Here is a 27,958-nt window from a genome sequence, read left to right as displayed (position 1 = left end):
TGACGCAAATCCGACGCGCCAGCAAGCTAAGTCAAACGGGGGCGCCCGCAGCGCGCGAGTTCCCTGAGCGCTGCCGCAGCCGCTGTGTTTTGCGAAGCCTTCGGGCTCTTCTTGCTGAGCTCGCGATGTTCCCTTCAACCCCCGGCTCGCCTCACACGGCGGCGGGCGGCGGGTCGGGCCGGAGAGGCCTCCGGAGTGGAAGCCGGAAGGGCCAGCAGGCCTTCGCGACCTCGTCCCTCAGTTCCCCGGCTTTATTCTCGCCGGTGGCCAGGAGGAGCGTCAGTTCTCTGTCTGCGCGGTGAGTGAGGAGGCCGGGCCCGCCCTGCTCAGCCCGGCCGCGGTAGGGAGCCTTCCCTTCCCTGGTCAGGACATCGGCTGCCCGTCTCGCGCGTTGGTTTTCCTCTTGAAGGGCGCCTCGCTGTTTTGTGGGAGGGATTTAAGCGCATCCCGGGACTATGTTTGCTGAGCTGGAGGTGGAATAAAAGGCTGTGTCGCCCTAGGGCAGCAAATCCACTGTTAAAAAAGAACTTGACTTTTTACCAGTGAAGAGGAAATTCACTGCAAATTATGGGATGAACAAATGACTTGATGGGAAGAGATATAAACAAATTGGGATGGAAGCAAGACGAATGCTTAAGTGTCATATAACTGCCGCCTATTAAATTGCATTGGGGATAAACTGCAGTACACCCTACCGTAACTGCCAGAGGGCTGAAAAGCACTCTCCCAATTCTATTCATGGTCCAGAAAGTAGGACAAGAACTGCTGTGGCATAGTGCCCCTGTTTCCCATGCCACAGAGCCAGTTCAGGAGGCTGCCATGGTCAGTGGTATCAGATGCCACAGAGAGGGCAGGAAGTAGGTTGCACTCTTTCTGTTCCGCTATCTGTGAAACTTATCTATCGTGGGGGGGGGGGTAACCAAGGCCAGCTCTTGTGTCATGACCATGCCTGGAAACAGACTGGAATGGATCTAAATAATCTGTCATCCAAGAATGCCTGCAGGTGCACCATCACAGCTTTCTACATCACCTGCCCCAAGGAGCCGGCTTTTGTGATTGTTTAGTAGTTACAGTGGTGCCTCGCAAGACGAAATTAATCCATTCCGTGAGGCTCTTCGTATAGCGGTTTTTTCGTCTTGCGAAGCAAGCCCATTGACAGCTTAGCGGATTAGCGCTATTAGCGGTTTAGCGGCTTTTAGCGATCAGCTGTTAAGCGGCTTATCAGCGGATCAGCTGATAAGCGGCTTAGTGGCTTAGGAAAAGGGGGGGGAGGGAAAAAAACCCCGCAGGAACTCGCAAGACATTTTCGTCTTGCGAAGCAAGCCCATAGGGAAATTCGTTTTGCGAAGCGCCTCCAAAACGGAAAACCCTTTCGTCTAGCGGGTTTTCCGTCTTGCGAGGCGTTCGTCTTGCGGGGCACCACTGTATTCCAATCCACGGGGTCCAAGGCCAGTTTCTTTAGGAGTGGTTGTGCCACCATCTTTTTCAAGGCAGCAGGCACCACTCCCTTGCACAACAGAAACAACGCAGAAGTGAAGTTAAATGTGGAAGCTTCTATAAACTGAAGAAACATTTGGTTGAATAGCTTAAAAAGGGTACACATTTGTTCAAACAATTACAAGAAAATGAAAAACACAACATGGTATTGGATTAATGCAATTTACTCAATTGAAACTGAAATATTGGGGATGTTTATGACATTACATACATCTTTTTGCTTAGAGGTACACCCACAAAAGTTGTACATCATCCATCAGGAAGTGAAACCATCAACTATGATGTGAAAAGCTTTGGTTCACCTCTGCCAGTAAAGGTTATGGAGGCATTGAGAATGGCTGATGGTAAGTAGTTTAATTCCTTCTAATGTTCCTAGACTAGATAAATGTTTCAATCAGCATGCAGTTAAGTTTAAAATATAAAGATGCAAATTAGCCCTTGTACTCATACATGAGATATTGCTTATTCCAGACAAGGAATTGATGGTATGGGGTAATGGCTTAACAAACCAAAGATGTGAAATTTAGCCTGCTTTAGATGGGTTTGCACTCCCACTTAATGGGAGGGGAATCAAAGTTTGAGGGTGTTCTTAGATCCATCATTGTGCAGATGCTTCAGAAATATGTCATGCCTTTTCTAACTTCAGTCAGTGTGCAAGCTTCATTCTGCCTGGAGAGAAATAGTCTGCCCAAAGTTGTCCATGTTCTGATAACATCTATGTCAGGTTAATGTAATGCACTGAACATGGGGCTGCCTTTTAAAAACATCCAGAAGCAATGGGTTCAGAATACAGTTGCCAGAGTGATAACTGACTGATTACCATCACCATAATACACCAATGTTGGAAGATCTTCACTGATTGCCAGTGTGATTCCAGGCTAAATTCAGTTCCTGGTTTTGACCATCAAACCCCTAAATGGTCTGGATAGTCAGAATAATTTCTCCCACACAGTTAAGATCTTTCACATAAGATCTATATTCAGATGCCCCTACTTTAAAGTTTAGGCCACCAAAGAGAGGGTCCTCGCCACACCCTGGTGTGGTGATGTCCAGGTCATGGAACTCTCTTCCCAGGCATATTTATCTGGTGCACAGTCATCATCAACCCCTCTAATTCTGATTTTCAGGCTGTGAAAGCTGTTGCTTCTGTTGCCAAAATGGCATCACCCACACATAAGGGAAGAACAGACTCAGGGAAACCCCGAGGTTTGTAGATATTAAAAATTTAGAAAGAAAGGGGGAACCCCAAAAAGAGAACTTCTCAATGGCCATGAAATGCAAGTTGACTGTGGGGATGGAACAGAAACCCAGGTGATGTATGAGAGGAAGCATTCATTGAGTTGGAAAACTGAAAATCAGCTGTTTTATTTTTATTTCAGCTGCTGATTTAATTAGCCTTGTTTATTGTTTTATATGCTGATGTTTTTATTTATTATTAGTTTTTATTGTAAAGTTCTTTGGAACTGCTTTGCAAAAGGTGGGGTAAACATCACCTAAATACATGTAAGTCATCTGCTAGCATTGTTGCTTTTTATTTAACGTTACCCACAAACTGTAAAGGGCCTATTCTAGCAAGTCATCATAATGGTAATGGTTTTAAGTAGGCTATGTCCCCAAACAACACTGGATAAAGTAGGTGCCATTCAATAAAATGTATAGGGCTTCAAATGTACACTTGGGTATCTTATTCTGCTATGCGTCAGGTATGATAAATTTAAAACTTTGTTCATTCTTGTAGCTGAGGACCATTTGAATGTGCATCTAGATGAAAGTGGATGGGCTTGGCTAGTCTACAGAGACAGACTGATTATTTGGAAGATTGGCCAATCTCCGGTTGCTAAGGTAAGATAATAGTACATCAAATATAGAATTGTAGATTTTTGTTGTAATGTACATCTTCAAAATAAAGTGTCGTAGCAAATGAGCAACCTCAAAACAGTGACATTGCTATGAGCCTCATCAACTTAGGGTACTTCTGTGTTGCCACATTTATTTATTTTTTAAAATAATATTTATTAAAGTTTTTAAGAATACAGAAAGAAAAGATTAGGATACATTCAAGGCCTTATTTTCATACACCCGCTTTCCAGGGCTCCCTCCTTCCCCCACCCCTACCATATTCCCCTATCATATTGTTGGCTCCACAAGCTCTCGATTCTAATTAAAACTTAATTTGTTATAAACCATTCTTCAAATTTAAATTTAAATTTATACAATCCTCATCAATACCCTTAATAAGAAACAAAAATTTTCTCCCTAGGACCCACCGCCTTTCCATTCCACAATTTCCCCCTTTTTTTTTTTAATGATAAAGACACCCCACACAATAGAAATATAAGAAATAAGAAATAAGAAATATAATAGATGAAAGAAAACCAATTCAAAAAATAATTAACAAGCCTTTGGATTCTAGTTCTCCCCCCCCCCCATCCCCGGTCTAATTTCCCCCTGACCACCAATCCATGTTGTCTGCCTGGAATTCTTAAAGTCCATAAATCACATTATATATTTTTTTCCCCCCAACTCCTTGCTGGCTTTTTCTTCTTACAATTATTTTTACACCATACATAACCTGAAAGCAAATTTATAATTATTTTTAAAATTATTTTTAAACCATTAAACTTCAAATCTTTAATAAAACTCCCCCCATTGTTCTTTCCAAATTGTAGTCCGGTTTCCTCTTGTTCCACTGCTAAAACGTTCTAGTTCAGAAATTTAATAAGTCTGCAGGATTATTGTTATTCAGGAACAAAAACTTGCGTTCAGTCCCTTTCTTTCTTCAATAGAAAATTCTATTGTCTCCTTTAGTTAAACACCCTGTAGACACAATATTGTTTCCGTTTTGCAGTTTTCCCAGGAGATAACCAGTCCTGTAAAATTCCGATGGTATTTTTCCACTTGCGATCTTCTTTGTAATGTCCCGAAACTCCTCTAGGGGGATTGTTGTAACTTTGTTTTCTCTAGTCCAAAAGTCCGATTGTTGTCCATATTTTCGCCATTTTGTATCCAATTTTTAGCGGATTGTAACAAATTATAACAAGATTAACCAGCAAGGTCCTCATAATAAAGTCCTCTTTGAATTTCCAACTTTGACAGTTACTTTGACAGCTGTCAAAAATCTCCTTCACTTTTCGCCAGGCTCTCTCCTCAATACTCTCTCCTCAATCACCCCGGTTCCCGGGGGGGGGGTTACATTTCCTTCTCCCTCAATTCTTCCTCCAGCACAGTTCTTATGATTTCCCATCGTGGAATTCTTAGTTTTTGTCAGCGATACAATTCTTTTTGGACCTTGGTCTCCCAGTCCTTGTTTTGGAAGATTTACAATAGGGAGGGGGACTGACTTCCTTTTAAACCTGGTTTCCAAATTACTCACGGGTTATTATTGAAAGTCTGAATTCTCAATGGAAGAAGTCAGCGCTCTCCGCCGGATGGCATGTGGCTTCGCTCGGCAGGGATAGCGGTGGACTCAAAGCACCACGCTTCTCCCCGGCACCCGATCCGTAGCCTTTAAAAAGGCTCCTTCACGAGTCGGGAGGGCGCTAGCGGTGCCAGCCGAGTCTCCATGTCCACGGCCTCCGTGGCCGTGGTTTTTAAGGGTCCCCGCATCGCCGGTGCGGTAGGACCCAGCCCCTGCCGAGCAGGCTCCCTCCGGAGCTCGGAGGGAGCCCGCCATTCGGCGATGGCGCCAACCCGGAAGTCTGTGTTGCCATATTTAAAGTCCTCTCTGCAAAAAGTTAAGACCTTACATGAGTTGGTAGCTCTGCTAAAGTAAAAACTAGTGTTCACCTTAATAAGTTTCTTATTTTCTGTTGTCTCACTGAGTCTTTAAGTAGCCTCAAAAGACTGTTTTGAGTTCAGTGGAGCTTCCAGGTAAGTGTGATTAGGATTGGAGCCCTAATATTTTGTCAGAAACTAGCAATATACTCTAGTGGTGATATTTCCTGCTTTCAACCATTTACCCATGAGTACAGTCAAATCTACATTTCATATGCCATCTCATATGCTGTATACGAGAACTAGGCCTTAGTGCAACTTTGATGTGTTGGTGATGCAGGAGGAAGTACAAAGCATGTGGCTTCTTTTTCGCATGCTTTTCCATTGCATCCAAAACAGAACATTTGTGCTAGCTCATGAATGCAAAAACTGCATTTCAGCTGTGGCAGAAATTTCCACTTCCTGTTACTTCTGCACCATTGCTGTTTCCAAAGTGCCTTTAGTAGACACTGAACTGTTAATATAGACCATTATTCATTTTGTTCAAGAAACTCATAAAAGAAGCATTATAAAATGTGTGTTTTTTGCAGTTGTCTGCATGTAAGGAACTTCAGTTACCACCTAGCGACTATCTGTGGAATTCAAGCTTAGTGGCAATATCGTCTCTTAATGCCTCTGGTGAAGCACCTTCTTTACAGGTGAGAAACTTGACATTTATTTTGGGAATATCATTTAGGAAAGTAATGAATCCCATCTTTTGTTGCAGGATCACAAGTGATGTGGAGCATATTTTAAGTTCATTTGTAACAATCAATGGATGCTAATTTCAAGTACAATATTAGGCAAACTGCAGTTTCAAGCTTTTAAAAAAAGCTTAAAAAATGAAATACAAGTAAAATGAACATGGTAAATTAAATTATTGTCTTAGGCATGCAATGCAAACTGAAAAATTTCCTATGCAAATTAGATTAATTTACAGAAGAAAGTTTTTCAATTCAGTATTTCCAGAAGACCGACATAGCTGGAGATTATGTAGAAATTACACTCATGATGTAATCCAATGTTCAGTTTGCTAGAGCTGATAGTATTACTTTTACAAATGGATCTTGTTTACAATTTACTTATGAATGAATAAATAGAAAATTAGGCTGTAGCTTGTACTGCATAAATTGTATGAGTCTGTTTATCTTACTACACTGCACTACATATTTTAAAAAGCTTGAAATAACTTTACATTCTTCAACAGCCTCACAAATGAGTTTTTGTTCCTTCACACAATTAGTTTCTAGAGCTGCTTGTCTAGAAACCATAACATGAGAAGCTTGAAACTGGTGTAAATTAGTTGCTCAGATTCTGAATAAATACTTAACCATTTTTTTATTTGCTGTGTTTGCAAGTCTCTGTCAATCATGGTTGCCACCTGTGAAGGATTAATACGCTATTGGCCCAGCTTTGTTCATGAAAGCTCTTTTACTGAGACCCATACGGACTTTGGAGGTGCTCTCTGCAGTTTTCTAACAGCTGTAAAGGTAAAATAGAAACTTAAGTATGAGCATGCATTTTATGGGGCATTGTTAACAACTCTGGGAAATCTGGATTGTGTCCTGTCACTGACCATTGTCCATAAGTGATGAAATACCTTTTTTTCTCACAGTGTATATGTAAAACAGAATAAAATGTTGCTCTGAGTTGGATTAGCAAGTCTGTACTCTCTTTTTAAAAACTGAATAATAATGCAGTAGCAACAAAAAGCTGACAGGATTAAATTGGGGTTTCTTTTCTTTTAGGGTGGAAGCTTTATTTTATCATCTTCAAGGAGCCATTTTATTCGACTGACACCAGACAGTAGTGGCAAGATTTATCAGCATGGCCTACCACAAGGACAAGGCATGTTTTCTGGAATAGGCCGAAGAGTTTCTTCTCTGCTGGGAATCTTGTCTCCCAGCAATGATGTAGCAGTAAGTCTTTAAAATAGTTTAAACTTAATTATGATGCTGTATTTGGATTTTTTAGTTTCTTTCATATGAGGGAAGCATCTTACAACATCAGCTTTAAAAAGTAATAGAATTACAAAAAGTATCCAATATCTGACCATGATACTGATGGACTTTAGTCTTATCAGTTAGCGCTTGTGTCTTCCAGAACTGGTTTTTGATCTAGCTCGAAATTCTCACATTTGTGAAACACTAAAGCCAATCTGACCAATCTCAGCAAAGCACAGAGAAACTTGTTTTTAGTTTTTGAGATGTGGCATTAAACAGTTCTGTTTTATTCTTTAAAACTTTAAATAGAGAACTTTATTGTATCAAACACTAATCCCCTATAATTTATGTTTAATGCAGCTTTCTAGTGTTCTTTGGGACAAAAACGGTTCACGTTTTTATGCTTTGACCAGCTTAAATCTTTACAAATGGGAAATAGATGATACTACAGAGCGTCAAGTTGTCAGCTGGGATGTAAACAGAATACTTAAAGAAAACGTCATGGAATCAATATGGGTAAGAGGCAGTACATTTGGAATGTAAAACAAATGTTTGCTTTCTTGCTAGCATATTTAATAACTATTATTTAATAACAGGGTTCTGAAAGCAACTATGAGGAAATTAAAGGAGATGTCAATGTGCAGTATTTGGATTTGCAGCAAAATCGGTGAGTTCTTATGAGAAAGTGAGGAATCTATTATGAACTAGTGTATACATTGTCCTTTTGTGTCAGGGTCAGTTATTTCAAGCTGCAGAACTGTTACGAGAATCGACATTTTAGAAAATACTTAATTTCTTCTTGGTTTTTAAGTCTAGCATGAGTTGTCCTTGTTTTAGAAGTTCTCCACCCAGAATAAGATGCCAATTTTTGTAATTTAATCACGGATCTTCTGTGAAATGCTGTGGTTTCTCCTCCCTTCAAAAGCCAAGGAATATGCAAAGGCTTAGCATATAAATGTAATGAATTTGCTTACATGCAGCATGTAAAAAGATGCATGTGTACATATTCTTAAGATACTATTTTCTAAGAAAAGCAAAGTGAATGCTGTCAGATAATTAGTAAACTTTGTTTTGCTTCTTGGTATTTCTGATCACAGTTTTGCAAGGCAAATGCTTATCTCTTTTGTCTTCCAATAAATAGTGATGGATTGGTGATTTTAGCTGCAGCCTGGCATCTTGGTGACAGTCCATGCCTCATCTACTATACTTTAATAACAGTAGAGGATAATGGTTACCCCACATGTGATAATGTTATTGTGGAAGTCACCCAGTATAATCCACCATTTCAGGTAACTGACCTTATACATTACAGGGTTTTTTGTGCCTTATTAGCTATTAGGGCTTGATCCTAAACACACTGTTGGAAATACATCATGCTGACTGGGTTCACCTGTTGCATTAAGGGGGGAAAGGTGGGTGTAAAATAAGAACAACAACCATTTATTTTATACATGAACACTTATGTTAGCAGCCTAGAGGCGGATATCAGCCTAAACATATTATACTATTATGGAAAACTGTGGAGTTGGCAACACCAACCACAAATGTGTCACTTTCAGCCTGTTTTCCCTGCCCCTTTGGGATCAAGCCGTTAGGCTTCATACAAACGCATAGGTGTCATGCTAACAGGTTGAGGGTAATATGCTTTTATAAATGTTGGTGTTAACCCTTAATGAAACATATTTCAGCCTGAAGAACTGATGTGTCGTTTAGTAGTCCCAAATTTCTCCAGCCATGCTGCCTGTCTTTACACAGAAGAGGAGGTATTTGCTTGCTCAACAGGAACAGGAAGAATTTCTTTGCCCCAGGAGAAAATGATATTCAGTATTCAAGGTCAGAACCTAAAGAAGCCGGAACTCTTAATAAGCCAATGAGGGTGTTTATAGTGTCTCTTCAGAACGATTTTGCTTTTAAAATTTGCTGTATTTACTTTTTATGGAAATGGTCATAGGTATAGCAGTGGTATAGATATAGCAGTGATTATTCATCTTGCCATTGACTCACAGTACAATCCTATACATGTCTACTCGGAAATAAGTCCCATTGAGATCAATTGGCCTTACTTCCAGGTAAGTGTGTATAGAATTGAAGTCTCAATGGCTTAAGCAGTTACAGGCCTAACAGTGAAATCTCAGATTTAAGAACAATCCCAATTTGTTATGTAGAATTATTATTGTAGGCATAGGAAATAAATGCTGTCTTGTTACTTTTTCACTTGATACAGCCTTTTAACTTGTGCTTATAACATAGCTTAGCAAATCAAACTTAAGCCCACAGTTTGACATTCATTAATGGTGTTGAAGTTGTATTGTGTTGTGTTTATTTCCTACCTTAGGTGATAGAATTTTAGGAGCAGGTTCCTGTGCTGGACTTCCAATTTTTTTCACTAGAAAAAGTGGGCTCGTGGCCATACATTCCAGGGAAAACATGACTGTGCTTCCTGAAGATATTGAGGATTCTTTAGCCTCATCTATAGCTGAGACAAATGATGAGGTAAGGAGGGAAAGCATTGTCTTAATTGTCTTAACAGTAAAGATGTATATTCTTGCAATGGATTTTCTTAGATAATTTAGTTATTTCAAAGTTAGCATTTTTACTATTTCAAACTACTTTTTTGTGGAAGCATTATTCCTACCTTTACATTTTTCTCTCTTTTTCAATTTTATTTTAGAGCATTGCATTTGATGCTGCTTCCAGGATGGATATTATAGCGCAAGAGGATAAGACCAAAATGTTAAAATCTGCTTTCTTACAGTTTTGCAGGTATAAAATTATGTCATGTTTCATATACAGTATATTTCATTCTGGGAGCATTGTGGGTTTGTAAAACTGAAGATAAATATTAACATTTTAGCATTACCTTTTATAGAGAATGTAAGCCAACATAATACAAATAAGTATGCCCTGGGTTTTCTTCCTCTCTTCCCTGCAGCCATTTGTGCGCTTTCAAAATCTGTAAAAATAGATGGCTTTATGTTCTATGAGATAACAAACAATTGGGTTTTGCAGACTATCAAAAGATCTTGTGCTCCTTTCTGTCCAAGTAGTCTGTAATCCCTCCTGTTGCTTGGAAACCCTCTCCCTTTGCTGGTCCTTCAATTTGTTTCTTGTCTTCCTTCATTTGGAGCAGAATCCATTTGTTCCTCCTTCAGTGTGCTAATCTTCTCCTTTAAAACCACCTCCCAGGATTAAGCATATCACGGTGGTTAGATGATTACTGCCCACCCCTGCTTCAACCACAAGACAAATTACACCACCGTCCTCCTCTTCCATCACGGCACAAGTTCACAGGAAGCAGATAGAGCACTACCAGCTGAAGCTGTGACTGGGTTTTTAGTCTCCTTTCATGCACCTCTCCAGTAAAGACAGTCACAGTTCCTCTCCTTACAGCACCTATGGCAGCTTCTGCCTGTTCCCCATCCGATGTCAATATCATTCTCCCACAGTAGTGCTGCAGTACCAGATGTGGTCCCCCAGAGGGCAGAAGATAACCATGAAATACTTAGAGAACTTGAAGAAAGAGGCAATATTTTGAATACAGCATCAGCATCTACAACCTGCTGCTGTGGATCCAGCTGATTGGTCTTAGGTACCTCTCATCTAGTGCCCTGCCCGGCAGTTTTTCCTGTTTTGTATTGAGGACCCAATTTGTCCTCAAGATTGAAGAGGCTGTTGTGGCAGATACAGCTAAAGAGCTAGTTCCCAATAAGCAGTTTTAAGAGTATCTAGGACCCTCTCCTGCTCTTGAGGGCCATCCTTTAAGTGAAACCCAGAAGTTTTTGTTGTTGTCGTTGTTTTTAATAGTCAGTCCACCCCAGATTCTGTAATTTCTCAGCACCATCTGCAGAGGAATCTCCTGACCCTATGAGCTCACTAGTAAGCACTTTCATAGAAGAACACTATTGCATGTACCCTACCCTCAGCCTGTGTAAAGTTGACAGCATGATAGATTACCCCTTTGCCTTAGAGACCAGCCACCAGACCAAGAGATACGTCAAAAGGTTCCTGATCCAGAGGGCAAAAGCTGTGAATGCCCTCATAACATCATGCCCTTCAACTCCCCTACTGTCACACGTTGTTCACAAAATTCAGTTGGACAGGGTTTAGGTAGTCCCAGTGGCTCTCTGCTGGCACAGCCAGTCTTGGTTTTCCAAAATTCTCTAGCTGGTAGAGTATCCACCGTAGTTCCTGCCACTCAAGCCATACCTACTCACACAGAGACCCCTATTGCAGCCAGACCTGACCCGCCTCTAGCTAATTGTTTGAAAACTGAACAGAGCATTCTCCTGAGGGCAGGTTTCCCACCAGAAGTGGCTGCATGGTCCTCAGCAAGCACTTTCGCACACCGTTTCATACAACTCAGACCTGCTTGCATCAGTAGTAGCTGCTTTGGGGAAGATGAGTGCTGCGGCACATGCTCCCATTTCACCATGCAGCCACCTGATCGCACCCACAAGACAGCAGTTTTGATGCATTCCACCTGACTCACATCCCATGCCCAAGGTAGCCCAGAACCACAGTCTTTATTATGAATGTGGCTTCCAGTTGAGCATTAGCAGGTGCCAATGCCACCCACTTAGCTGTCTGCACATACCAATCACCTGAAGGTTTTTTTGGTCTTGAGCATCCAGTTTCAGTGCACACACAGCTAGCCTTGGCTATGTTTCCTTCTGCCCCTCCCCAGCCCCAGTCCTTTTATGGATGTTCTTCCTGATTCCTGATGTCATCGTACAGTAGCTTAGCTACAGAACAGAACTGAAGAGCAAGCAAAAGGGGCTTTCTTGAATATGGGCAGGAGGGATGCAATCATAAGCTTCCTGTCTTCCAAGCAGTTGGAGGGAGTATGACCCACTTGGACACCCTCAGATGTGCAGTTAAAAGCAACATTCCCAGGGAGGACCAGTGTTCCATTCTAAGAGTCGACTCACCAAGTGTTTCCCTTCATTTCAGTAATAATATGAAAGGTGCACAAATCATCGTTGCTGAGCTCTTTCCACAGCACGGAGATGCATACCCTGATGCAGACCTAGACAGAGCTGTGTTTCAAATTAGTGAGAATTTGGTGGATGATTATCCTACATCTGACCCACGATGGGCTGAATCAGTACCTGAAGGTGAGAAGTCTCATGTGTAAAATGGACATTCTGAATGTACAGCCTTAAGAAAGTAAGACTGTTAGTTATACTAACTTTTAAACTCCTTTCCTTTTCACTTTTTTTGTACCAAAGCAGCTAGTTTTCCAAATTCTTCCATCATTCTTCTTCATCAGCTGGAAAATAAGACAAAGGCCCATTCTCTGTTCATTGACTTTCTTCGTCAGGTAGGTTCCTAATGTTCTTGTGTAAATGTGGCAATATAGCATGTGGCACAAGAGTATTTTTATGTACATTTATCTCTATCCAAGGTGGGTCTATTTGGTCGCCTGGGCAATTTCCAAGTACGAGGCATACCAATGGCAACTCGGTGGTTACTCTGTGAACATGCAGAAAAGTTAGCGGCAGCCATTGCTCTCAAGAACCATCACTACAGATTGCCAGATGTGGTCAATGCTGCAATAGAGACCGCTTTGATGAAAAGAGAAGACGACGTTCCGTCAAGTCTAACTCCTGCAGATGTTTTCTTCAGAGAGGTGATATAAAGAAATAATTTATCTACAACCACATCTCTCGTTTTCTGTGTGAATGGCATTTCCTAATAAAATGCATGAGAATCCATGCAACATTCTAGATTTCTTCTTTTAGATCCATACTTTGGGACGGGGGTGGGAACATGAATACTTTTAGGAAAGTGCCTGATGAAAATCTCCCATGCTTATGGATCCATTTTAAGAATGAAAATTAAATGGCAGAAAAGCCATTTATGAGATTCACAGAGCAATCTAAGCTCCCGGCTGAGAGCAGATGCTCTACCACCACACCTGAAGCCTTTCTGCTCACACATGGCAGGAGGAGAGGTTTTGTTTTTCCAGCTCCAGGCTAGCACTTCTAGTGCCTGTGGTAGCTTCCTGTGATAGCTAGTAGATCATTGTATCCCCAGCCTTCAGCATCAGGGTGTTTGGTTGGGTGTATGAATGTGCTTTTAACGTGCTAAGTGAAACACTTAAACTGGTCAGTGCATAAAATATCAGGCTGAATCATTGCTTTTATACCTGATCAGCAGTGTTAATTGTCAGTGTTCCTCCTTCTTTTCTGTTTTTCAGGTGTCACAGATAGATACCATTTTTGAATGCTTACTGGAAAAGGAGAAGCAAGTCTTGAAGGATATGTCAGTTCAATCTGAGGAATGGTCTGAAATAGTCGTCAATGTAAACAATATCATAAAGGTATTACATTTCAAAAATTAAGTAACGGTAAAAAGTCCACGACCTAGGAAACTGGATGTAATGCACTCAGCTAAATGTTTTAAAGCCCCATTTGATTTCATAGCTTAAATCCTTCTAATTACAATAAATGAAATTTGAAAAGGAGATCATACACTAATTTAGGGTTTTAATAAGAAGTGGGAGGTTGGACAGCTTTAGATTACATGTTGCAGTAAAATGAAAATGAAGGACAGTATTGTTGATTTCCCAAAATATCTTCCCATCAGATGAAAACAGAAAATTGCAGTAACAGTAAAATAACTGGTTATTCTCACTACCCATAGGAAACTACCCAGAATAAAGGAGGGGAAAATACAGGGTGGCTTGGAATCATAATACAGCATACAGAAATGTAAAATGTAATAATACTAAAAAATGATGAATGCTAATATATAGATGACACTCCCTCAAAATCCTGTGTTTGGTGTCAGGGAAGAGTTAGAAGTTTTCAGTTTATCAGAGGGAGAAAGCATTCCCCAAGGGGGGAAGGAGAGCAGTGAAGCTAATAGAAGGGAGCAAGAGGAACAACAGGGAGGGACAGGCTGTTCACAGGAAAGGCAAGGGTTAAGTTCTAGCTCAGATTCAGAGAAGGGGAGATACAGGCCAGCTCTAGCCAGGAGGGTAGGAAAAAGAGCGGGAAAGCGAAGGGAAGGGCGCCTTCGCCATTTTGAGGGTGGCTGGTTACGGAGAAGCAGAGCTCAGAAGGTATCTGAAAGAAGTGACTCTGAGGAATAATAGTTAAGAACTGTTTATAAGATTATTTTGTTAATACGCAATAAAAAGTTATAAAAGAACAAGAAGCGTTTGTGTGGTGATCTGAAGAGGACAACGACCAGTCCTGACATTTGGTAACGTCCTATGTTTTCTGTGTCAATATTCTCTAGGATATGCTGCAAGCTGCTATCCAAGATCGCCAGTCCAAAGCTGCTTTATATAAAATAAGAGAGCCTCCCGAAATGGAACCAGAATATGTTCCATGGACAGGTGAGAATAGAGAAAATCTTATATAAATGGTTTTGTAACACAGTATTTCTCTTTCTACATAAAATCCACTGAAGAGTACTTTATTAGCCTTTCAAATTGTTGCCCTTGCTCTTAAATTTCTAACTCAATAGTGCCATGTTTCATAAATACCTCACTGGTTTTCTTGAACATAAATGTTACATTTTTAGTGTTTAAATATTTCTGTTTATTATATCCTCATCCTGAATGTCTGGGCTAACATGCTTGCCTGCTTATCATCATTATGGCTTATGTAAGGCCATTACTGCTGTCTGTGCATTCAAACATAAGCATTTATTTACTGGTGCAGATAACATTAGGAGGCTAGTAGTGCTGTTAACCTTTAAGATGGTTGCCCGGGAAACTGATGTCAAAACTTACTTGAATTAAATTGTGATTTTATCCTATTGTTTCAAAAGTTTTCAGATTATTTCATGAGGGGAAAGGTAGGCATGAGGGCATACTTGACACTGAGCTCAAGCAGTTGTCTTTTCTTCTCAGCCATAGCCTTGGCTCTGCTAGGATTGTTAATGTGGACACTTTTCTTTTTCTGCTGTGCAGTGCTGCTGTTCCACTAAGACTATGGCTGGGGGTTGCTGCTTTGCTATGGAAAGTAGATACGTTTACTTTTTAACAGCCTCTTGTGTCTAACTTCCCCTTGGTATACTATCATATGTCATTTTTCAAATTCCATATGCCAAATATAATATGCCTTAATATTTCATTTTCCGGTCTTCTCAAGCATCCGTTGGTGTGCGAACGACTATAATACAGCAACATGAAATCATTCTGAAGAAGGTCTATCCTCAGGTTAACAGTAAGCTTCGTAGCATAGTGACAGAACAGCTGGTGGCACTTCTAGATTGCTTTCTGGATGGTTACGTTTCTCAGCTTAAATCTGTGGACCGGCCAGAGTACCAAGAACGCTATAACAGTCTGGAAATGGAATACATGCAGAAAAGATCTGAACTGTTGTCACCACTACGTAAGTGCTGAGGTTATTATACAGGGTGCCATTTAAGTCTCTGCCATGGGTGTAGGAAAGCAGGGGAATAAGGAAATGCTCTTCTCCTTTCTTTTCTTCTTTCCAATAATGTTTGCCTATTTTTTGCTTTCAGAGCAGAGTTTTCTTTGTAATGTCAAGTCAAAAATGTGGATTAGAATATTTCAACAACATTTCACAGTGTGCCGTTAGGTTCTTAGTTTTTCGATTCTAGGCAATGTTGAGTTGCTTTTTCTTAAGGGGAAGATAATTTTCAAGGAATTATTAATGAATGAACGTGTGCTTGTATTATTGTCAGAACCTAATCCTTTGCTTAGGAGTTCTTCCCTGGCACCTTCTCCATGCTAGAGTTTGGCTTGTCAGGAATTAGTCGGGCCCCCTCTGCCCTAACATTAACTTTTCCCTTACTCCTCAGTTATAAGGAACTTTGAAGCCCCCCTGCCAAAAGCTGTGTCTCCCTAGGTTGTTCCTCATCTGTCTTAGCAGGCTCCACTGCAGGCAGGAGAAATGGTGTGTTTTGTCTGACTGCAGGCTTGCTTCCCAGCCATTCTCCAGCAGCAAGCTCTGCTTACTGAGGTCTTGATCCTGCATCCATGCAGGTGGAAAACACAGCGGGCAATACGGTGGTCCCTGGTGGTTCAAAGCTCTTCTGTAGGAGAAAAATTGTATTGTCCTGCTACTCCATTATTTGTTGCTGGGGAGAATACAGTACCCACCTTCACTCACAGGAACCAAATCCTATTGGTTGAATCAAATTGTCCCCCCACTGACTCTTTGATGTAGCATAGTCTTTCAACTTAATAATACAGAGCCTATGATCTTTCTAATGGCATGTGGAGTATACCCCTTGCAAATTGCTCTAACTTCTTTATAGTTTTTGAAAACAATTATCTAGAGGCAAAATGCCCTTGAAAGCCACACTCATTGATCTTTTTTTTTTTTAATGGCCATGTTTTTATTGTGGGCGTTTTTCCTTGTTTGTTTTTCTTCAGTTTCTCTTGGACAGTACCAGCTGGCTGCCGCTCTAGCAGAAAAATACTGTGACTTTGACATATTGGTACAATTGTGTGAGCAGACTGATAACCAGACCAGATTGCAACGTTACATGACACAGTTTGCTGATCAGGTAATGTTCTTTATTTACTCCAAACAACAGGCTGTTAAGTAAGTTTATATTGTAGGAGAAAGCTCAGAATTGCTGTTGGGTTATTTTTCAGAATTATGTTAGTACAGATTTCTTTTTCTGTTAAGCAGCTATCTTATTACACATACAGATAGTGACTATCCAAGAGCCTCATAAGTTACAGAGAAAATAACCAGGCTTAGCCATTAGGTGGCTGCATCAGGCAACAGACGCTGGGGGAGAATTGAGTTGTTGGAGAACAGAACTCTGGGTGCTCCATGGCTTATGTGTTGCAGTGAGTTTCATCTGTCAATCTGGTCAACTTTGGTATATGGAATGGTGAAGGGGACCCCATTGTAAACAGCTATTTCTTCACGGATGTGCGAAACAAGTGATAGAACTTTTATAAATCTTTTCTATGCTGGAATGTTTAAACTTGTCCCATTTGGTAAAGATGTTTACATTTTTAGATTATTATTTTTAACACAAGTTGCAGTCTTGCAAGCTTGACCGCATTCTTGCTACTTTTAGAATTTTTCAGATTTCCTCTTCCGTTGGTATTTGGAAAAAGGAAAACGGGGAAAGCTGTTATCACAGCCCATTGCTCAGCATGGCCAGTTGGCTAGCTTCTTACAAGCTCATGAGCAACTCAGCTGGCTACACGACATCAACAGCAATGATTTTGAAAAGGTAAGGCTTTATAAAAAAAAGCAAAGTATTTGTAATGGGTAGTTGCTCTGTCCTCGGTAGAGACCCCTTGCAGAGCTAGAGAATGTGACTGACTGTACACAGGTACCCCACTTTGTTAATCTAAGGAACAAGTGGAGACCTCTATGTATTTGCAACTACCATTTTAGTGGGATTCTGCAAGCAGAACAGCTTTTCCTGACTTGGCGCAAGTTACATGCACAACAAAATAAAACTGAAATTCAGCAGTGTGCCTCTGATAGTGCATAGCTTTGTTCAGCATCTCGTACGAAGACCTGCACCGCTTCCCACAATGTGTGCTAGCACAATGCATTGCATATCCTTTTGCCTTCTGCTGTGTTGTGCTGAGTTTTCCAATAGTTTTTCCACAACAGTTTGTAGAACAACACTGTTATCAGAGTTTTATTCTGTTCCTGTGTATCTCTGGCTCTTACCCCATGTAGAGTAAAAATAATATGCATAGGAGGCAATTCTGTTCTTTGAAATCTTGACACAGAGGTAATTTGTAATCTCATCAAATATTTCTAGAACTTAATTGACCTAGCATTCTGTAGTTTTCTTTCTTCACTGAGGTTATTCTGATAGCTTTGTAAATATTAAGCTGTTGGGTCCAAGTTAGACAAATGAATGTCTTTGTTTTGTTTTATTTGTTAAGAAGTGCAAAATATAACTTAACTTTTTTTTAAAAAAAAATCTTCCCAGCCTAAATACTGGACAAGTTATAAAATCAGATATTTTAGCAAGCAACTGTTTTTGTAATATCTTTCCTCTTTTCCTTTTTCTTATTCTGGTAGATCCAGTCACTATTTTAGTGAGTTTCTCTTCTTTCTTAGCATTATAATTTCAGGAGGCGACCATTTCGTACAGGGTTTCTACTCCTGGTCCCCATGAGAGCCAGTGGAATGAGCATCAACCTGCCCCAATACACCCCCATTCTGCCTTCTTCCTGGTCCAAAAGGACTCACACATTGGTGATTGCATGTCAATTGGATGTGCCTAAAATGGTCACCACCATTCACAATACTGGGGTGTGAATTCTCTTTAGAGCTTTGTTTGAAGAAACATAATAGAAATATTTACCTGAAATCAATGTATTCCTAAAATACAATTTCTTCATAATAGACTTGCTTTGATACCATTTCTATTATCAGTGACTTTTAACGTGTGTCCTGTAGTGCAGCTGTTTAACATCTTCCCTATCTTGCCTTTTGCATGTTGTTATTCTCAGAGTTATGTAAAATTGTTCACTGTAGAAGAAAATTCTCCTTGGCCATATCAGAATTTGAACATGTTTATGAAATAATAACAATATATAATCATCATGCAAATTACTAATGTCCCTGTTTTGTGTGTGTGTGTGTGTGTGTGTGTGTGTGTGTGTAAATAAACTTACATGTTGAGCTTTATGTCACTTGAAATATTAAAAGTATTTTTTGTCAATGTTAGGCTAACCGAACACTGCAGAATTTAGCAAATACAGAAACTCGGTACTTTGCAAAGAAGAAAACTCTTCTTGGCCTGTGTAAACTGTCTCTACTGGCTTCTGATGTATCAGAAGTGATGCAGAACGAGAAAATTGAAGGTACTATTTTTTCCATTGTAAAGTTTAAAGTAAGCTTTCTTTATATGGAGATACCCCTTAATTTATTAGATCTACAAGGTCAGTTGTGATCCCAGCAGTTTGGTGGTTGAGACACCAATGACAGAGCTTTAGTTTCCAAAGCAGTTTGTCAATTCCCCACTGAAATTCTTGGCTGCCACACACAACAAATTAATACAGGTATCTATGAACGATTACTGTTGTGGTTGGAATGTAAAAGTTTTCCATCTTTCTGATGTTGCTCCAGTAAGGTGTGCAGCACTTGAAGTAACGGGTTAATTCAGTGGGTGATGATGCTTAGCTAGTAGATGACACCACCTTGTAATGTAACTATAATGTGTATATTTGCTTTTTAAACAACGTTGAGAATGATCACTAGGATATTAAGGAATTTTCCATAGAACTTTGGTGCAGAAATGTGGGGGGGGAGCAGGTCCGCTGTCATAAAAACGTGTCATTTTTGCTGCCTGCTTTCAACATGATTATCAATAACTTGGGAGGTAGCACATGGCAAGGGCTGTCATTTACAAGTCTTTCTGAATACATGGACAGAATTCCCTCCCTTGGGATCTTGTAGGTAAACTTCCCACCACTTTTAGGGGTGGTGGTGGCCTTTATGTTCTATGCTAGAGGTCAGAAAATAAAAGCTTCTTGTCAAAATCCTCCCTCCAACCAGCCATCCAGTTGTTTGCCAAGAAGTGAAGGGAATTTGTAGCAAGTGGTCTGTCTGTCTGGCTACTAAACATACTGGCAGGTTACAGGTGGAGGTAGAGTTACTGGTCTTCAGGCTCACTGAAAACCTTGAGCGTGATGGAATATTCATAATTAGGTAAATAATACTTTCTTTGTACTCGGGAATTATAGTCGTTTGTGCTATGCTTTTTATTTCATGTATACAAGAAATTACTGAACAAGAGCGTTTTCTGCTACACCAAGAGACTCTACCTGAGCAGCTGCTGGATGAGAAAAAATTTAATCTCAATGAAATGCCAGTGTTAAGTGCTCCACAGCTGATTGAGGTATGTACTATTAAGTGTCCTACCAGTATTGAATTTCTGAGCTACTCTGTCGAAAGACTCTTCTCTAATGTGGTTTTGTGTTCCTGAATAATATTGGGTAAAATGACTGGATGAAAATGGGTCTGACCCCAGCAGACAACTCGGTAGCCCCATGGCATCACTGTGGCATCACAATTGACGGGTGAATTGCCACGCTCACCGGTCAAAATCACTTGTGCTTACAGTGCTCTTTGCAGCAGTCTTTCTTCATCACTGTGTGATGGAGCAGTCTTTCAGAGCCGATGTCTCCATAAAGCAGACATCAGCTCTGGCAGGGACTGCTCCATTGTGCAGCAGTGCTTTCACTGCCTGCTCAAGGCTGAGCTTTTTTAGAGATTGAAGGAATCAGTGGAGGTGGGCTGTCCAAGAAGGTCCTGTCTATCAGATGACATCACTAGTGATGGCAGTAGATGGGCATGGTTTGGAGAAAATGGGCTCTTGGCTCAAATTCGACCCCCTGGCAGGCCCAGATTGGCCCATGTGCTGGAACTTCCACACCCCAGGGAGGGAGGGATGGCTAGAAAATTCGTGTGTTAGATACTGTTCTTGTGATAGATACTGAGTGCCCCGCCTTGCTTGAGTGCTTTCTGCTGCCACAGAGTCACTATTAGATACAGCCCAATGAAGCTGCCCTGAGTCTGTCCTGACTTCTTTGTATTACAAATCTTAGTGACCTCGCCAACACAATCAAAATAAATTCAGGAAATTTTGGTAGGGAGTCTGCTGTGCAGTTTGAGTCAAAAGAGTTAATTTTCAGGGCCAACATACCTCATATGTTTGCTGTGATGAAATGGGGAGCAAACCATGTATAATGCTCTCAGCTCCTTGGATGAATGGTGGTGTTTGGGTTAAATTATTTTGTGCCTCAATTACCAGGAACGTATCCTGTTTCAGATGAGTTGGTTGTACTCTTCCATAGACGTTGTCCTCTGCCACCATATCCAGATGCCTTATGCAGTGGGTTTTGATTATACACACAGTTCATGGGTTATTAGAGCACTAATCTCTGCTTGCTTTGTGGCAAGATCTGTGACTAGGAATGTTCAGCAAATCCACTTACACTTTCTTGATGATAGTCGGAGACTGGGACACCATTGACCTAAGCTTATAAACAAGTTTCTTGGTAAATACACTTTTTAGTCCCTTGAATGAAGGAAACCAGAAGGATAGACAGGTGTGGCAAATTGTCTGCATATGTTTTTATGAATGAAAACCCCTAGTAAAAGTATTACATATATAAGGGCTTTTTTCCTTTTCTGCCTCCGCTTTCCACGAAGTCCATCCTGGGAGGCAAACAGGAGTCCAAATGTTTTGGTGTTTAGGCATTACAATGGTATTACAGAAGAAGTCTCTGTAAGCAGAAAGGGGGGAGGAGTTTCTTTAACAGCTGTGCTAAAGCCAGGCAGCTCTGATGCCCCCTAATAATCTTCCAGCCTGGATCACTGCCACACCCTGCTTTTAATTTCTTCTATCAGCAAGGCCTTTCCTTTCTGCCCTGGTGTCATTCAAGTTTAGAATTTTTTTTTTTTAAAGAAACAGCTATAATCTGAACAAAGCTGCTGATTGTGCTGAACCATAGCTTAACTTGTGTGACCGCAACCATACTTTTGGATCTTATTTCATACAGTCCCACAACTTACAGACATTTAGCTCGTGTACATCCAGCTTTATGTTCTTGGCAAATAATAATAATAAATAGACGGGGGGTGGGGGAGTCTTTGGCAATCCCACCCACCATTGCACCCAATGTTTTGTGATTATAAGCAATTTTGGCTTTAGGTGTGATCCCCAGAACGTAACCCCCATGTCAGTTGAGGGCTTACTCTATTAAAGTAAATATGCATGTCTCCTTTGCAGGTATTTATCTTTCCAGAATATTGCAGATGATTTTTTATTTTTATTTTTTGCACATAGGAAGCTGTCTTGTACTGAATTAGACCCTCGGTCCGTCTAGCTCATTGTTTTCAGACAGAGGTCTTTCCCAGCCCTGCCTGGAAATGCTGGGATTGGACCTCGAGCCTCCTGCGGCCCAAACAGATGCTTTGCCACTGAGCTCTTCTATAACAGAGTACTTATTTGTGGAACTATGTTCCTACCACAATAGGCTAGGAATGTCAAAGCCTTAAATGGTTTGTAAATTTGAGCCTATCATATAGCAACCTTATAGGCAGTGTAATCTTTCCATTGTAATATTGGTGGAATGCCTTTCTAAAACCCCGACTCTCTTCCTTACTATAAAAATGCCTACAGCTGAATGAAGGCATATTTCAGTCAACAGTCACATGAGTTAGAATCCAGGGTGGTCTTCCCACAAGGAGTTCTTAACAAGATCAGTTACACTGTTTTGGAGTCTAAAAATAATGTTGTCCTTCCATCTTTCATACAATAGTTGTACATATCCCCTGAGAACAGAAGGGCTAATGAATATGACTTCAAGAAGGCACTCGATCTGCTGGAGTATATTGATGAGGTATGAAAATGAATGAGTTTTGGTGATCTCTGAACCAGGATGTTTTTCAGTCTAACTGAAGTCCCCTCCCCCACCTGTAAAAAAATAAACAAACATAACCTCTTATTTCTCAGCTACCAAAATACTAAAGTCCCATCTAATACCAACTGCGTGACTTATTGGCCATCTTTTAAAACAATAATGGAGGGCTAAACCTGTGAAAACATAAAAACTGAAGACTGTGACTCAGTTTTAGTGATGCCATCAGTCAAATATCAGTTCGTATCAGAATGAGAAATTGATCATTTCCCACCTACCTTCTTTTTAGTTATTGATGTCGCTACCCCAACTGGTATCCTTGTCGGGATCTAGATTCATGATATAGTAATGTCCCAGGACCTCTTCTCAGTCCTCCGCCTGCCCCTGTGTTAGGTTTTATTTTATTAATATTTCTATTAAAATATTTCTGACCCATTCTGTATCACTTGATCCCAGCCAAATTGACACTTTCCCTCTCACAAAAACTGAACTGCAAACTGTTAAGTGCTCTGGGTCACATTCTGTGGCATCAGACCAGGTCTGCTCATTTCCCTAAGCACAATAATATACTGATCACCTTAGAAGAGCTTACATGTATGATTACATATCTGTATGGACATTGTGGGTCATGCAAAACTGAGAACCTCTCTGAAGGTCCATTGTTCTTTCTGATCTGTTCTTGTTTAGAAAGCACATGGCTTTGCATCTTCTTGCTTGCCCACTTCATCCTGCCACAGTTTTCCCAGTCTGGTATTTCTGTCTGTGGCCAAGAGGAAAAACATTTTTTATTCTTGTTCTTAAGAGACTCTTGTGCAAAGTCTCTATATGCTTGGCTATGCTGGAATAAAAGGCATATTTTAATAAATAAAAGGCATAAATGAAGTCTTTTTTATGTAGATTCCCCTCCTTTCCCCATCAAGTCATAATCCATTTTCAGACATACTTCAAAAAGCTATTTTCTGGCCCATACCCTTGAAAATTGTCCCTCTTTCTTACTTCTGGTCATGTTTTTAGCTTGTGAACTATTGAATTTAGATATAATCACAATGCATAATGTGTGTTTCTCTAAAATCTCCAATGCAATTTAATATTTATTTTCTTTCTTTTTTTCCTTTCAATGAAGGATGAGGAAGTGGACATAAATGATCTTAAACTTAAAATACTTTGCAAAGCTCTTTTAAGAGATAGGTAAGCAATCTATTTATTTGTTTGTTTAAAGCATTTTTGTCCCCACTTTTTGGCTGTAAAGAATGCAGCTCACATAAACTCAATAACAAAGACAGGTCCTACATGTAGGCTTACAGTCTAAAAGACATAACACAAAAGGAAAATGTGATGACAGAGGAAGGGGAAAATAAGCAAACTCAGGTCTTTAATTTACAACAACTATTTTATAACAATCAAACCAGCTTGAATGGAAACAATTAGGGAGAGGAGAAAAATAGAACTCAAATAGAAGAGCTGATTAAGTGGTCCTTCTTCCTATCTCTCCCTTTTTTCTGTAGCCATTGTATAAAAACTTATTAGTACACTTAATATTCTGTTAAAATTTGTAGTTTTCCCAGCTGCTTGTACCAGATTGAATATTTTCTTCGAAACATATTTATGTCACACTTTATCATATCAGATTTCAGGGTGTTGCACAGCAGGGGAGGGCAGACTTGAGGCTTGCAGGATCTACTTTGTGTGTTACTGGAACCCTGAGATCCACCGACCGGAACAAGGTGTAAAAGACATGAGTTTAGAATTGAAGAATACATTGCCTCCAAGCAGCTGTTGAGGACAGGGATTTGAGTATTAGAAGTGAGGCTGAGCTCACAATCTTTCCATACAAAAATCTATTCCTAGTTACCAAGGTTCCCCCCCCCAGGGGGTTATTTTGTTGTGTTATTGTTAAACAGGTTGGAGTCAAAAATCCTTGCTAATCTATTGCAGATCACCCAGAGATCTACCAGAAAATTCTGGTCTACCTTCTGCCCACCCCTGGTGTACAGCATAAAACAAGATAGCAGATAAAACTTTTAAGTGACTACAATATTATTGGTTAAATCAGTAAATCATAGCAGTGTGGGTGCCAGGCAAAATTCTTAAGGGAGAGCATTCCACAACCAGGGCATCACTGCAAAGAATGCCGAGACTGTCCCTTGATGAGCTTACGTTTAATTGAGGAGGTGCATGTCAAAGGGTCTTGGTAAATGATGATAAAGAACAAGTTAATATGGGGTGTGGTGCCTCTCAAATTATACTAGCAGGTTGTATAGCTACGGGGAAGATGCACTTTAGACACAACTGTTCTCTATTGAAAACACATCCATAATAGGTTGTCTGTGTCGGCTCATGATTTGTGTCTCTCCAAACAAATTTTGTCCTTACGTTTTACTACTCCTGGTTGGTTGGGGTGAACAAACCATCAGCCTGGGTTTGGACAAGGTGACAAGCCAGGCCATAGTTTGTTTCCCAGCAGGAAGCAGGAAGCAGAAAGACTGCAACTTCAGTAGTATGCAAGTGCACACTACACATTCACAGTAAACCATAGTTTAATATGATGTGTGAACCTGGTCATCCTCAGTAGCCCTCAGAGAAGCTAATAATTCCCCCCTGTTACAGATGGGGGGGCTAAATTAAGATTACCTAAGGATCCCCAACAGGTTTTGGCAGGGATGAGACTTGAACTGTGGGCAACTAGAATCTCCTAACTATTATGCCAAGCCAGCTTTTTTTGGTTCTCTGGCCAACGGCACAGCAGTGGTACATTTCTTTTACACTTCCGATGATTGATGATTTCATTTTCTTCATGGTAATATGCTACATTATGGGTAGTAAACCTTTCCCAGCCCTAGAGGCACTTTCCATCATGGGGGAATCTGGAGGAACCACAGGCCAGTAGTGGGCGGGGTCAAAATATCTTTCTCCATTGACAGCTTGCTTGTGTTCCATACTACATGCTTCGAAATAGGCTTCTTTCTCTAAGGGCACAACATGGAAACACAGCAGGCTTCCGATAGAGAGAGAGATTTATTTCTCCCTCAGCAGCAGGCCTCTGCAGCAGTTCCCCCCCCCTTTCCTGCAACTCAGCCGTCACTGATCACTTGGGCACCAGGGGTGAGAACCTGGGTTTCATGACCTGCCACACCTCACTACTTAGCTGGTTGGCAGAAACAACCAAGTAGTGGGGAAATGGCGCTGCAGTGTGGGCAGGGCATGGGAGGAGAGGCCAGTGGGCCAAAGAGAGTGCCCCAGGAGGCTGTGTGTGCCCATTCTACATGTTCCATTTAAGGAATTGCCTGCAGTTACAATAGCATTTGAACTAAATGTTATTGGCTCTAAATCAAGAGATAGTTGAAGGTGTTTTTTTTGTATTTGTGTCAGGTGGTGACATGGAATGTTTAGGATTTTGGAGTTTATTATTTCTCCTACTATACTAAGAACAATTTAAGGATTCACTGAACAGGGATCACTATGCACAAATAGTATATAAACTCTGAGCGAACCAAGTTAAATATAAATCTGTCAAGGTTTGATATCCAAGTTGGCAGCCGAAACATTTGTTGGAAACTGATCTTCATTTGAATAGCATGTTTAGCATTTCAATAGATATGCCCAATTGATTGAGCTTTAGATAAAATAGCTATGCAGGAATAATCCTTATTCATGAGAATATGTCATCTTGAGTTTTGATGCATCTTCAAATCATTGCATTGGACACTTTGAACTACCTGTTCTTCAGGAATGTGCATAATTGTGCATAATCCTTTATGCATCCCTGCTTCATAGCTATATATGGCAACTGAATTCTTGGGTAGTACCCTGAGGCTTGTGGGGAACACTTGGTGACTTCCTTATATGGTAGTGGACTGTGTTTCTCTCTTACATTTTGTGCCCTCCTGATGAAGGTGAAGTAGCGAATAGAAATGCAAAGGAAGTTGTAGGGAAATAGATCCTTTTCCCAGCATGCATAGTTGTTTAACGCATCCATTTTCACCTGCCTAGGAAATTCTTGAAGTAAATGGTAGTGGCAAGGGAAATTACGGAAGGTCTTCTTTTGACAATGCTTTTAAAAATGCATTACTGAAAGACATGCTAAATGGATTTATTGATTGTATTGAAATGGAACTCTAAACATGATTTCAGAGTTCTCTTGGTCCAGCATCCTGCAAATGAGACACTTCTGAAAACCTGCTTATAGGGCAAATTAAGGCTGATAGTTGAGTTAATCTGCTAATAGGACATTTCCTCTGTTGACAATGTTTTGGAGCATGGATGCTGTTTGCATAATGCAACAACACCGAATCGGAAGGTATATTGAAATAAAAAGCTGGTTGCACACCATTTCTAATACTTGATAAGTCTCTTTCTGTGGCATAGGTCACTCTGAAAAATTGTTTGCTAATCCCACTACAGGGGACAGCCCAGTACTAACACCTCTATGTATATATCCTGCAGTGTTTGGAAGTGTAGCTTATTAGTTGTAAAAAATAAAAATTATCCATAGTGAGGCACATATAATTATTATTTTTTACTTTAATCTTTGTCAAGTAGCGTATACATTTTAGCATTCTTAATACTGTACGGCCTTGAAAGATGTGAAATTGAGTAAAGGATACACAAATAATCAAAATACACACAAAGTGACACTGGGGATTCTGATTTAATACTGTATATATTTGTTTTTTAATATATATATTCTATTTGTACTAACTTTTATTTTTTGGTTACAGGTGGTGTAGTTCAGAAGGCAAAGATGATCCAATTGAAGCATCTAAAGACAGCATATTTGTGAAAATTCTACAAAAGCTGTTCAAAGAAGGTAGATATTATTGTGTGAAATATGCTCAGAAATAGGTTTTTGTGAGTTCTCTGCTTTACATATATTTACATCAAATGGCGTTAATATCATTAGTAGTCAAGATATAAATACAGCAGGCAAAATTGAAAATAAGGCATGGTTTGCTAAGGGCAGAAGGGATTTGCCAAATGTGGTTTGAAAATAAAACTTACCCATTGATGATAGTGCTTCGAAAAATTATCACTGTATCCCGGGCCTAGACAAGTTATTCTGAAATGTAGGTACGCATTTCAATGATCACTCAATGTTTGCAGTTTACAGTAGCTAATAACTTCTTTCTGTTTTAGGAATTCAGCTCAGCGAATATCTACCTGGGGTAAAAGACTTAATGCAAGCAGATGAACTTGAACACTTAACATGCAAACCGTACTTAGAATTTGTACTTAAAGCAAATTACGAACTTTATGTCTATAGGCAGACCTGAGAGAATTCTGAATTTTAGAAAGACCATTTCTAAAGAATGAACTTTTTGTACACTTTTTTTTTTTTTGGCAATAAAATCTTTGTTAACTAAGAACATGTCCGTCTTTAAAATGGTAAAGAATTCATTAAGTATCTAGAAGGTTTGGTAGCCTT

At 40.1% G+C, this 27,958-nt stretch overlaps 1 protein-coding gene across 2 annotated transcripts; it reads left to right on the top strand.

Annotated features, from left to right (window-relative positions):
• Window positions 1-38: 38 nt before the first annotated feature.
• NUP133 (nucleoporin 133) lies at window positions 39-27,836 on the top strand. 2 transcript variants are annotated; one of them, XM_081906810.1, is made up of 26 exons: window positions 39-298; window positions 1,723-1,841; window positions 3,236-3,339; window positions 5,802-5,909; window positions 6,609-6,740; window positions 6,999-7,169; window positions 7,554-7,709; window positions 7,790-7,860; window positions 8,335-8,482; window positions 8,882-9,026; window positions 9,529-9,686; window positions 9,865-9,956; window positions 12,144-12,307; window positions 12,422-12,513; window positions 12,598-12,822; window positions 13,393-13,515; window positions 14,439-14,538; window positions 15,299-15,541; window positions 16,552-16,685; window positions 17,214-17,372; window positions 18,837-18,972; window positions 19,891-20,009; window positions 22,438-22,518; window positions 23,660-23,724; window positions 27,255-27,343; window positions 27,670-27,836. In XM_081906810.1, exons 1-26 carry the CDS (start codon window positions 126-128, stop codon window positions 27,804-27,806), a joined length of 3,444 nt encoding a protein of 1,147 aa, XP_081762936.1. In that variant the 5' UTR covers window positions 39-125; the 3' UTR covers window positions 27,807-27,836. The 2 variants fall into 2 exon arrangements, with proteins under 2 accessions (XP_081762936.1, XP_081762937.1); XM_081906811.1 differs by having other exon boundaries at window positions 40-298; window positions 12,425-12,513.
• The last annotated feature ends 122 nt before the right edge of the window (window positions 27,837-27,958 follow it).

Source organism: Podarcis melisellensis (assembly GCF_964234715.1).
Source record: "Podarcis melisellensis genome assembly, chromosome: 3".
In the NCBI taxonomy this organism is placed as follows: Eukaryota; Metazoa; Chordata; class Lepidosauria; order Squamata; family Lacertidae; genus Podarcis; species Podarcis melisellensis.
Note: the sequence above shows the minus strand (reverse complement) of the source record. Positions and strands in the feature narration are given on the sequence as shown.

What these genes read in the sequence shown, in the direction of transcription:
- NUP133 (XM_081906810.1), top strand. Translation starts at nt 126, where the DNA reads ATGTTCCCTTCAACCCCCGGCTCGCCTCACACGGCGGCGGGCGGCGGG. An exon ending in ACAGCAATGATTTTGAAAAG is followed by an intron (nt 17,373 to 18,836) that starts GTAAGGCTTTAT and finishes TGTCAATGTTAG; the next exon opens with GCTAACCGAACACTGCAGAA. An exon ending in ACAAAAGCTGTTCAAAGAAG is followed by an intron (nt 27,344 to 27,669) that starts GTAGATATTATT and finishes TTTCTGTTTTAG; the next exon opens with GAATTCAGCTCAGCGAATAT.